Below are 13281 nucleotides of genomic sequence, written 5' to 3'. Positions count from 1 at the left end.
GTTTTGAAAATAAAGTTTTTTGTTTTATAGATGTACTAATCCTAAAGCCCTGTACATGGGCCAAAATCCCCATCCACTTAGATCCCTCTCCCCTTTCAACATTTTTTTTCCTATAGTGCAGCGGTCCCACTCTGTCCTGCCCCCCCCCCCCCCCGCACGTTCCGCGACACACTGCTCCCGCCCACCACCCGCTTGCGTCCCCCCCTCGCTCATCCCCCCTGCTGTCTGATCCTCACTAACTAATCCTTCCTTACGGACAGGTACCTATATTATATTAACTAATTAGCAAAAGTGCTTTAGTAACCATTGTTACTGTTAGAGATCATAGACTAGTTTCATCCCGTGCTTGTTTAGAGTATATCTTGTCATTATTATCACTGATGTATGTGTGCCAGTGTAGGCTCTCTGCGCAGCTGCAGTACTTACATGACGATGCATATGGCATATACAGATATGCTCTGCCAGTCATTACTTTTACTAGAAGCATTTTTAGTGCAACTGCTAAATACCATTTCTAGATGTATTTTGTAACTTGAGATTTCTGTTTTCTGGCATTTCCTGCTAATTTGCTGTACACTATATTGCATATATGGTTATTAAAGGGATATGAAACCCAAACAATTTGTGATTTAGACAGAGAATACACTTTAAAAACGTTTCCATTTTACTTTTATGATTAAATTAGCTTTGTTCTCATGGTATTCTTTGTTGAAGAGATACCTAGGTAGCATCTGGAGCACTATATGACAGGAAATAGTGCTGCCCTCTAGTGCTCTTCCAAATGGATAACATTTGGTAAAACTGCTGCCATAAAGTGCTCCAGACATGCACACTCCTGAGCTTACCTCCCTGCTTTTCAACAAAAGATACCAAGAAAAACAAGAACATTTGATAATAGAATTAAATTTGATAGTTGTTTAAAATTCAATGCTCTATCTTAATTATAAAAAGACCATTTTTGGGTTTCATGTCCCTTTAAATACATATGTAAATGTCTGTCCTGCCCACTAATGAGGGACTATATGAAAGTCTTGAGTATAGGTTTAATGAATCTAGAACATACATTGATATATACATTAAAAATGGTGCCTGTGGCCTTCTCAGAGTGTAGTCACATGCACAAGCTTATAGAATCATAATAGGTCAGTTTTGCACTTTATCAATACCTTTTGGGGCATATTTATCAAAGCCTCAACTTTGTTGCATTCGCCGTCACCAATTTGCTCGCCTAACATCGCGGCCGCGTATCTCAATACCAACACCACCGCAACATAAATTAAAATTATTAACCCCTATCCCGCTGCTCCCCGACCTTGTCGCAACCTAAATAAATGTATTAACCCCTATCCCGCCGCTCCCCGACCCCGCCGCAACCTAAATAAAGTTATTAACCCCTATGCCGCCGCTTCCCGACACCGCCGCAATATAAAGTTATTAACCCCTATCCCGCCGCTCCACGACAACGGCACAACATAAATAAAGTTATTAACCCCTATCCCGCCGCTCCCCGACCCCCGCCACAACATAAATAAAGTTATTAACCCCTATCCCGCCGCTCCCCGACCCCGCCGCAACCTAAATAAAAGTATTAACCCCTAAACCTCTGGCCCACATCACTACCTCTAACTAAACCTATTAACCCCTAAACCGAGCAGCTGAATTCCTATTGGCTGTTCCAGTCAGCCAATAGGATGAGAGCTGTTTGAAATCTTTCAGCCAATAGAAATGCAAGGGACGCCATCTTGGATGACGTCTCTTGCATTGAAGTCCCAGTTTACGGCGGCGACCGTATGAAGAGGATGCTCCGCGCCGGATGGATGAAGATAGAAGATGCCGTCTGGATGAAGACTTCTTGCCGCCTGGATGAGGACTTCATCGGCTGGATGAAGATTGAAGAGGCCACCTGGAGGAAGACTTCTTGCCAGCTGGATGGATCCTTCAAGCGGGACTTCAATAACTGTAAGTGGATCGTCGGGGGTTAGTGTTAGGTTTATTTAAGGTTTTTTTGGGTGGGCTTTATTTTTAGATTAGAGTCTGGGCATGTAAAAGAGCTAAATGCCCTTTTAAGGGCAGTGCCCATACAAATGCCCTTTATAGGGCAATAGGGAGCTTAGGTTATTTTAGATAGTTTTATTATTTGGGGGGGTTGGTTGGTTTGGTGGTGGGTTTTACTTTTGGGGGGGTGTTTGTATTTTTTTTTACAGGTAAAAGAGCTGATTTCTTTGGGGCAGTGCCCTACAAAAGGCCCTTTTAAGGGTCATTGGTAGTTTATTGTAGGCTAAGGTTTTTTTTTATTTTGACAGGGCTATTATATTAGGTGTAATTCTTTTTTATTTTTGATAATGTGGTTTTTTATTTTTCGTAATTTAGTGTGTATTTTTTTTTGTAACTTAGTGTTTTTTCCCCCTGTAATTTAGTAATAAGGTTTAATAGTATATTTAATTAATTTGAGTAGGGTTAGGGTTTTTTTTAAATATGTAATTTAGTTAATTTAATTGGTAGTTTAATTTAATTGTAGTATAATAGTTAGGGTAGGTTAATTAATATTTCTCTTGTTAAGTGTATCCAGTCCACGGATCATCCATTACTTATGGGATATTAACTCCTCCCCAACAGGAAGTGCAAGAGGATTCACCCAGCAGAGCTGCTATATAGCTCCTCCCCTAACTGCCATTACCAGTCATTCTCTTGCACCCAACGACTAGATAGGATGTGTGAGAGGACTATGGTGATTATATTTAGTTTTATACCTTCAATCAAAAGTTTGTTATTTTATAATAGCACCGGAGTGTGTTATTCCTTCTCTGGTAGAATTTGAAGAAGAATCTACCTGAGTTTTTACTATGATTTTAGCCGGCGTAGTTAAGATCATATTGCTGTTTCTCGGCCATCTGAGGAGAGGTAAACTTCAGATCAGGGGACAGCGGGCAGATTAATCTGCAAAGAGGTATGTAGCAGCTTATTATTTTCTGACAATGGAATTGATGAGAAAATTCTGCCATACCGATATAATGTAAACTCAGCCTTAAATGCAGTAGCAGCAACTGGTATCAGGCTGTCATGTATGTATATTTTACACTTCAGTATTCTGGGGAATGGCACTTCACTGGAATTATACTGTGTGCATAAGACTTTAGCCTAATTTGCAGGGACTGGCAACAGGCTCTTTAATAACACTTAATTTATGTTAAACGTTTTTTGCTGGCATGTAAAATCGTTTCATTTTCTGAGGTACTGGGTGAATAAAATGTTTTGGGCATTATTTTTTCCACTTGGCAGTTGTTTTATTTAATTTATGACAGTTTACTGATCTCTCTCACTGTTGTGTGTGAGGGGGAGGTCAAAAAATTCAGTCAGAAGCTCATTGTATTTCCTGCATGATCCGGTTCATCTCTACAGAACTCAGGGGTCTTCAAAACTTGTTTTGAGGGAGGTAATCATTCACAGCAGAGCTGTGAGATTGTAGTTGACTGTGATAAAAAACGTTTATTTCTGTAACTTTTTTTTTTTCTGCTATCAGGGTTAGTTATCCTTCGCTAATGGGAACAAGCCTTTGCTAAAATTGTGTTTTTTACAAAGATTTGATGCTATAACCTTTCAGTTTATTAACTTTCAACTGTCATAACTCTTTCTGTGCTTCTTATAGGCACAGTACGTTTTCATATTATAGTAAATTACTTGAAAAGTATTTCCAAGTTGCTAGTTTATTTGCTAGTGTGTTAAACATGTCTGATTCAGAGGAAGACATCTGTGCTATATGTGCTAATGCCAAAGTGGAGCCCAATAGAAATTTATGTACTAACTGTATTGATGCTACTTTAAATAAAAGTCAATCTGTACAAATTGAACACATTTCACCAAACAACGAGGGGAGAGTTATGCCGACTAACTCGCCTCACGTGTCAGTACCTGCATCTCCCGCTCGGGGGGTGCGTGATATTGTGGCGCCGAGTACATCTGGGCGGCCATTACAAATCACATTACAGGATATGGCTACTGTTATGACTGAAGTTTTGGCTAAATTACCAGAACTAAGAGGTAAGCGTGATCACTCTGGGGTGAGAACAGAGTGCGCTGATAATGTTAGGGCCATGTCAGATACTGCGTCACAACTTGCAGAACATGAGGACGGAGAGCTTCATTCTGCGGCTGACGGTTCTGATCCAAACAGATTGGATTCAGATATTTCAAATTTTAAATTTAAGCTGGAAAACCTCCGTGTATTACTAGGGGAGGTGTTAGCGGCTCTGAATGATTGTAACACAGTTGCAATACCAGAAAAAATGTGTAGGTTGGATAAATATTTTGCGGTACCGTCGAGTACTGACGTTTTTCCTATACCTAAGAGACTTACTGAAATTGTTACTAAGGAGTGGGATAGACCCGGTGTGCCGTTCTCACCCCCTCCGATATTTAGAAAGATGTTTCCAATAGACACCACCACACGGGACTTATGGCAAACGATCCCTAAGGTGGAGGGAGCAGTTTCTACTTTAGCTAAGCGTACCACTATCCCGGTGGAGGATAGCTGTGCCTTTTCAGATCCAATGGATAAAAAGTTAGAGGGTTACCTTAAGAAAATGTTTGTTCAACAAGGTTTTATATTGCAACCCCTTGCATGCATTGCGCCTGTCACGGCTGCAGCAGCATTTTGGTTTGAGTCTCTGGAAGGGACACTTGAATCAGCTCCATTAGATGAGATTACACACAGGCTTAAAGCTCTTAAGTTAGCTAACTCATTTATTTCAGATGCCGTAGTACATTTAACTAAGCTTACGGCTAAGAATTCCGGATTCGCCATTCAGGCGCGCAGAGCACTGTGGCTAAAATCCTGGTCAGCTGACGTTACTTCTAAGTCTAAATTTCTTAATATACCTTTCAAAGGGCAGACCTTATTCGGGCCCGGATTGAAAGAAATTATCGCTGACATTACAGGAGGTAAAGGCCATGCCCTGCCTCAAGACAGAGCCAAACCTAAGGCTAGACAATCTAATTTTCGTTCCTTTCGGAATTTCAAAGCAGGAGCAGCATCAACTTCCTCTGCTCCAAAACAAGAAGGATCTGTTGCTCGCTACAGACAAGGCTGGAGACCTAACCAGTCCTGGAACAAGGGCAAGCAGGCCAGGAAACCTGCTGGTGCCCCTAAAACAGCATGAATTGAGGGCCCCCGATCCGGGAACGGATCTAGTGGGGGGCAGACTTTCTCTCTTCGCCCAGGCTTGGGCAAGAGATGTCCAGGATCCCTGGGCGCTAGAGATAATATCTCAGGGATACCTTCTGGACTTCAAATACTCTCCCCAAGAGAGAGATTTCATCTGTCAAGGTTGTCAACAAACCAAATAAAGAAAGAGGCGTTTCTACGCTGCGTACAAGAGCTTTTATTAATGGGAGTAATCCATCCAGTTCCACGGTCGGAACAGGGACAAGGGTTTTACTCAAATCTGTTTGTGGTTCCCAAAAAAGAGGGAACTTTCAGGCCAATCCTGGATTTAAAGATCCTAAACAAATTCCTAAGAGTTCCATCGTTCAAAATGGAGACTATTCGGACAATTTTACCCATGATCCAAAAGGGTCAGTACATGACCACAGTGGATTTAAAGGATGCTTACCTTCACATACCGATTCACAAAGATCATTACCGGTATCTAAGGTTTGCCTTTCTAGACAGGCATTACCAGTTTGTAGCTCTTCCATTCGGATTGGCTACGGCTCCGAGAATCTTCACAAAGGTTCTGGGTGCTCTTCTGGCGGTACTAAGACCGCGAGGAATTGCGGTAGCTCCGTACCTAGACGACATTCTGATACAAGCTTCAAGCTTTCAAACTGCCAAGTCTCATACAGAGTTAGTACTGGCATTTCTAAGGTCGCATGGATGGAAGGTGAACGAAAAGAAGAGTTCTCTCTTTCCACTCACAAGAGTTCCCTTCTTGGGGACTCTTATAGATTCTGTAGAAATGAAGATTTACCTGACAGAAGACAGGTTAACAAAGCTTCAAAATGCATGCCGTGTCCTTCATTCCATTCAACACCCGTCAGTAGCTCAATGCATGGAGGTGATCGGCTTAATGGTAGCAGCAATGGACATAGTACCCTTTGCACGCCTACATCTCAGACCGCTGTAATTGTGCATGCTAAGTCAGTGGAATGGGGATTACTCAGACTTGTCCCCTACTCTGAATCTGGATCAAGAGACCAGAAATTCTCTTCTATGGTGGCTTTCTCGGCCACATCTGTCCAGGGGGATGCCATTCAGCAGGCCGGACTGGACAATTGTAACAACAGACGCCAGCCTACTAGGTTGGGGCACTGTCTGGAATTCTCTGAAGGCTCAGGGACAATGGAATCAGGAGGAGAGTCTCCTACCAATAAACATTCTGGAATTGAGAGCAGTTCTCAATGCCCTTCTGGCTTGGCCCCAGTTAACAACTCGGGGGTTCATCAGGTTTCAGTCGGACAACATCACGACTGTAGCTTACATCAACCATCAGGGAGGGACAAGAAGCTCCCTAGCAATGATGGAAGTATCAAAGATAATTCGCTGGGCAGAGTCTCACTCTTGCCACCTGTCAGCAATCCACATCCCGGGAGTGGAGAACTGGGAGGCGGATTTCTTAAGTCGTCAGACTTTTCATCCGGGGGAGTGGGAACTTCATCCGGAGGTCTTTGCCCAAATACTTCGACGTTGGGGCAAACCAGAGATAGATCTCATGGCGTCTCGACAGAACGCCAAGCTTCCTCGTTACGGGTCCAGATCCAGGGATCCGGGAGCGGTTCTGATAGATGCTTTGACAGCACCTTGGACCTTCGGGATGGCTTATGTGTTTCCACCCTTCCCGATGCTTCCTCGATTGATTGCCAGAATCAAACAGGAGAGAGCATCAGTGATTCTAATAGCGCCTGCATGGCCACGCAGGACTTGGTATGCAGATCTAGTGGACATGTCATCCTGTCCACCTTGGTCGCTACCTCTGAAACAGGACCTTCTGATCCAGGGTCCCTTCAAACATCAAAATCTAATTTCTCTGAAGCTGACTGCTTGGAAATTGAACGCTTGATTTTATCAAAACGTGGTTTTTCTGAGTCAGTTATTGATACCTTAATACAGGCTAGGAAGCCTGTTACCAGAAAGATTTACCATAAGATATGGCGCAAATACTTATATTGGTGCGAATCCAAGAGTTACTCATGGAGTAAGGTTAGGATTCCGAGGATATTGTCTTTTCTACAAGAAGGTTTAGAAAAGGGTTTATCCGCTAGTTCCTTAAAGGGACAGATTTCAGCTCTGTCCATTCTTTTACACAAACGTCTGTCAGAAGTTCCGGACGTTCAAGCTTTTTGTCAGGCTTTAGCTAGGATCAAGCCTGTGTTTAAAACTGTTGCTCCACCATGGAGTTTGAACTTAGTTCTTAATGTTTTACAGGGGGTTCCGTTTGAACCCCTTCATTCCATTGATATCAAGTTGTTATCTTGGAAAGTTCTGTTTTTAATGGCGATTTCCTCGGCTCGAAGAGTCTCTGAGTTATCTGCCTTACATTGTGATTCTCCTTATCTGATTTTTCATTCAGACAAGGTAGTTCTGCGTACTAAACCTGGGTTCCTACCTAAGGTGGTCACTAACAGGAATATCAATCAAGAGATTGTGGTTCCATCTTTGTGTCCTAATCCTTCTTCGAAAAAGGAACGTCTGCTACACAATCTAGATGTAGTCCGTGCCCTGAAATTTTATCTACAGGCAACTAAGGATTTTCGACAAACGTCTTCCCTGTTTGTCGTTTATTCTGGTCAGAGGAGAGGTCAAAAAGCTTCGGCTACCTCTCTCTCCTTTTGGCTTCGTAGCATAATACGGTTAGCCTATGAGACTGCTGGACAGCAGCCTCCTGAAAGAATTACAGCACATTCTACTAGAGCTGTGGCTTCCACTTGGGCCTTTAAGAATGAGGCTTCTGTTGAACAGATTTGCAAGGCTGCAACTTGGTCTTCTCTTCATACTTTTTCCAAATTTTACAAATTTGACACTTTTGCTTCTTCGGAGGCTGTTTTTGGGAGAAAGGTTCTTCAGGCAGTGGTTCCTTCCGTATAAAGAGCCTGCCTGTCCCTCCCGTCATCCGTGTACTTTAGCTTTGGTATTGGTATCCCATAAGTAATGGATGATCCGTGGACTGGATACACTTAACAAGAGAAAACATAATTTATGCTTACCTGATAAATTTATTTCTCTTGTGGTGTATCCAGTCCACGGCCCGCCCTGTCACTTTAAGGCAGGTAATTTTTCCATTAAACTACAGTCACCACTGCACCCTATGGTTTTCCTTTCTCTGCATGTTTTCGGTCGAATGACTGGTAATGGCAGTTAGGGGAGGAGCTATATAGCAGCTCTGCTGGGTGAATCCTCTTGCACTTCCTGTTGGGGAGGAGTTAATATCCCATAAGTAATGGATGATCCGTGGACTGGATACACCACAAGAGAAATAAATTTATCAGGTAAGCATAAATTATGTTTTTAAAATAGTTTATTTTAATTCTACAGGTAAGTTTAAATTTATTTAAAGATAGGGATGTTGTAATTTTAATTTAAAGTTAGCGGGTTGTTAGGTTTAGGGGTTAATAGCCAAATTTAGTTTATGGCGATGTGGGGGGCTGACGGTTTAGGGGTTAATAAGTTTAGTTAGTGGTGGTGATGTGGGAGGCCAGAGGTTTAGGGGTTAATAAGTTTATTTAGTGGCGGTGGTGTCGGGGAGCGTCGGAATAGGGGTTAATACATTTTATTTAGGTTGCGGCGATGTCGGGGGCGGCAGATTAGGGGTGTTTAGACTCGGGGTTTATGTTAGGGTGTTAGGTGTAAACGTAACTTGTTTTCTACCATATAAATCAATGGGATATCTGGCAGCATCGAACATAAGCTTTCGCTGCTTTCAGACTTCCATTGATTTCTATGGCATCCGCGGCCTCCAGGGTGGCGGATTGAAAACCAGGTACGCTGGGCCAGAATAGCCGCGAGCGTACCTGTTAGAAGTTTGATAACTGAGAAAAAGTGTCAGATGGAGCATCTGTAATGATGTAAGCATCGATCTGCGTCGGATTAAGACCGGCAGATCGTATGTTACGTCACAAGTTTCAACATTTGCCGGTCTGTAGGCTTTGATAATTAGCTTGGATCAATCTCGCAACAATTACGCTGTGGAATTCCGGCGTATTTGCGGTTGAGGCTTTGATAAATATCCCCCTTTGTGTGTTGAATTCGATGTGTTACCAAAATAAAGTGCAAGACCAGTAGTCAGGAGAATAATGATCACCAAAGACATCGCTGTCCATACATCATATATCTTTAAAGGGATATGAAAGCCAATTTTTTTCTTTCATGATTCAGAAAGAGCAGCAATGTTATGTAATTTACTCCTATTATCAAAGCTTCTCCATTCTCTTGCTATCTTTAGTTGAAAAAGCAGGAATTTAAGCTAAGGAGCCGGTCCATTTTTGGTTCAGCACCCTGGATAGCTAAATGTAGCCACCAATAAGCAAGCACCACCCAGGTTCTGAACCAAAAATGGGCCGGCTCCTAAGCTTAGATTCCTGCTTTTTTAAATGCAGATAGAAAGAGAACGCAGAAAAAATGATAATAGGAGTAAATTAGAAAGTTGCTTAAAATTGCTGCTTTATTTGAATCATGAAAGACAAAATGTGGGTTTAGTGTCCCTTTAATACTGAATGAATTATCGGTCATGTTTAAATTGGCTGTGGCCCTGTATCTGACTCACGTCTTTCAGATGAGGAATCTGATAAATAAGGATTCTTTGTAGAGGAAAGAATATAGTTTCCTTCTCTACTACTACCTGAATAGATTGTTACTATTGGCTTATGTACAGATAATAAGCTTCTTTTCATTATTTCTCTAGAAAGTGTAAAATTATTACAAACGGACCCTGGCTGGAGGTTCCCCCTATTTCTCTGTGGGATGTCTCCATATCACCAAGCAGTGGGGCTCTCGCTGACGGACATATTGCTCTTTGGGCGATTAGCAGCAAGGGTGATGTGCTATGTAGGCTCGGTGTCACCAGACAGAGCCCTGAGGTGAGTCTGTAGTTGCATTGTATTTCAGGGATTTTCCGCTCCAGACCTTCAAGTATGTTTACGTTTATAGTCTGAAGGGTTGTCAGATACTGTGAGTTACCTGAATTTTTCGAAATGAGGTTTCCTTACAGTCGGGCTTGACAAATACCGGCAACCAGGGAGCCAGTATTCCTAGAATTGTACTTCTGGCTCCTAACGTTTTCTATTATTCTACATACATCAACTACAAACACCCATTTCGAGCATCCTAGAGAGGGTTGCCCAGCTCCTTAACCCCTTAAGGACCAGCGACGTACCCTGTATGTCGCTGGCCTTTTTTTGGGACTTGATTGTTTTATAGTGCGGTCTTGCCACCAGCGTTGAGACTGCTCTATTCCACAAAGCCTGCTGGAGGGAGGGCATTAATAGCGTGTTCTTGCTAGACTTGTGCTATTATGTCCTGAAAAAACCCTTAACGACCAGTGACATACAGGGTACATTGTGGTCATTAAGGGGTTAAAATTCTTGATGGGTCCTAAATTTAAGATATATTTTGTTAACCACTGCCTTACAAGTTGCTTACATGTACAAATACTTCAGTCTGAACAACCTTCCTCAGTTTTTTGCAGTAGGAGGTTGCTATACACTCCCAATAGTTTTCATAGCATTTCCAATTCTTAAAGGTATAATTAGGCAGTCAGTTTTTTGTCCTGTGACCTGAAAAATTAAAAAAGGGGGATTTAAAGGGATATAAAACCCCAAATATTTATTTCATGATCCAGATAGAGAATACAATTTTAAACTTTCCAATTTATTTCTGTTATCTAATTTGTTTTTTTTCCTTCTTAGTATCCTTTGTTGAAAAGCATACACAGGTAGGCTCAAGAGCTGGGAGCTAGCTGCTTATTGGAGGACTGCATATATATGCCTGTTGTCATTGGCTCACCTTGCACCCAGTAGTGCATTATTGCTCTTTCAATAAAGGATACCAAGAGAATGAAACAAAATTGATAATAGAAGTAAATTGGAAAGTTGCTTATAACTGTATGATCTATCTGAAGCATGAAACAAAAAAATATAGGTTTCATGTCCCTTTAAATAAGAAAACTGCAGTAGATAATGATGACCCCCACTAGTACCAATATCCTTTGTTGCAACTTCTGTTACTACCCTCAATTTTTTAAAGGGACCTGTTTTTTTCTTGTTTTTCTATAATGCATCTAAAGAAGGTGAAAATGTATTTGGTTTATTAATGCATGTTCCTCTCCTGAATTACTCAGTTTTATTGTCAAGTACAAAGCAAATACTGCAGTATTAGATTCCGTTTACAATTAAACAGCTTTTATTTAACATTTTTCCAGGCAAAAATATATTTTCAACCTGTTTAAATCCTGCCCCTTCATATCCAATGTAGCATTTTTTCAGTCTGTGTCTTTAAAGGGGAATTAAAACCAAACATTTGTGTCATGATTCAGATAGATTAATTTTCCAGTTTACTTCTACAATCTAATTTGTTTTGTTCTGCTTATAGCCTTTGTTGAAATGGATACCTAGGTAGACTCAGGAGCTGCTGATTGGTGGCTGCACATATATACCTCTTGTCATTGGTTTTCAGCTAGCTCCCAGAAGGGCATTGCTGGTTCTTCCATAAAGGATACTAAGAGAATGAAGCAAATTAGATTACTAGAAGTAAATTAAAAAGTTGTTTAAAATTGTATTCTGTATCTAAATCATGAAAGAAAATTTTTGGGTTTCATGTCCCTTTAAGGTTTAGCAGTACCCCTGGTGATTAGTACATAACAACTTTTGCATCTGTGACACCTAGGGTACCTCTTGGCTCCATGTTGGCACCGACCAGCCGTTCATTTCAGTGTCAGTAGGAGGATGCTTTCAGGTGTGGGCGATCGCCCGGGACGGATCTGCTTTCTATCGGGGTTCAGTGTCTTCCCAGCAGCCTGCAGGTAAATGCTCTGGAAACCATATTGTTTTATGTATTAATAACAGCTGTCTGATATCATACAATAATATATCCCAGGCTTTTGTCTTGCCCTATAGATAAAGGGTAAATATATACAATGTAGCGTTGCTATAATGGACAAGTACTGTTGGGTAGGATAGATTGGGGCACATTCCAGCCTGTTAGAAAACTATTTTCAGATGAGTTTATCTGGTGCGATTCGTAGGTTTCAGATTTAAAACCATTTAACTTTATCATAAAAATATCTATTGTAATAATATTCAAATTGCTTTGTACTTAAAACTTTATATAAAATCAAACTGGTGAACACTGGCTATTGTAAATCACGTGAGGCAGCAGTAACACTTGTGCTTTGGGGACTTCCGGCAATCAGAAACCCAGCTACACGCGTATCTGCCGCAAAGAAGGGGTAAAAAAGTTGGTCCATTTGTTATCTGAAGAAATACATTTTAAGCAATGGGTAACTTTGTGCTTTTGCTGTGGATTTATCAGCGTATACAGTGTTTACTCTTTTGACCTCAGTGGTTTTAGAGAGTGCCGTGTAGGAATAAGCTGTACAAGAATTTAAAGTAACACTAAAGTAAAAAATTACATTTTATGATTCAGATAGAGCAGCAGTTTTAATGCACTTATTAAAATGTGCACAGTCGCTTTATATGCACACTCTGTGAGGCACCAGCTTCAACTGAGCATGTGCAAGAATTCACAATATATCCTGTCCTGTCTCTCAGAAATATTGTATTATTGTTGTACTTTTATCTTTTGTACCCATAGACAGCGATGCAGAATTTGTTGGCACTTTATAAATAATGCATTATAATAATCTGTATTGCAGAAACGTACACATGATCTCCAGCAATTAATCTGTGTGAGATACTTTGCATTGAGTGTTCTCAGCCATAATATTCCAAACCATCAGAAAATACTTTTCTCACCTTTTTTTTTCATTTTTGTTTTTAACAAATACATCCATTTTCTATTTCATAAAAATGTTTAATTAGTAAACAAACGTTCACAAATAAAATATGCTCCACGGAATGTTTGTTCATGATTGCAATTAATCGTTTGGACATTACAAACATTTTAGTCACAAACTGTGGTTAATCACACAGGTGAATTGAGCTTGTTAGGAGACTTTACAATGTGTTATCAAATAGACACCATCATCAGCAACAATATATCATTTTTTGAAGACATTTTCCTTCCCATTGGCTGCTTATGTTTTGACTCCATGTTGGTCTGTACAAAGCCTGCAA

The 13281-nt window shown here is 40.9% G+C and overlaps 1 protein-coding gene across 2 annotated transcripts in view; it reads left to right on the top strand.

Moving 5' to 3' along the window:
* The window catches only part of TECPR1 (tectonin beta-propeller repeat containing 1), a 219312-nt gene that overhangs the window by 181984 nt on the left and 24047 nt on the right, over positions 1-13281 (top strand). For both annotated transcript variants that reach the window (XM_053694717.1, XM_053694716.1), the window contains 2 exons: positions 9894-10068; positions 11873-12008. In XM_053694717.1, coding sequence (XP_053550692.1) covers positions 9894-10068; positions 11873-12008 — 311 coding nt within the window. The remainder of the gene's footprint in view (positions 1-9893; positions 10069-11872; positions 12009-13281) is intronic.

This window comes from Bombina bombina, chromosome 11 (assembly GCF_027579735.1).
Source record: "Bombina bombina isolate aBomBom1 chromosome 11, aBomBom1.pri, whole genome shotgun sequence".
Classification (NCBI taxonomy): Eukaryota; Metazoa; Chordata; class Amphibia; order Anura; family Bombinatoridae; genus Bombina; species Bombina bombina.
Note: the sequence above shows the minus strand (reverse complement) of the source record. Positions and strands in the feature narration are given on the sequence as shown.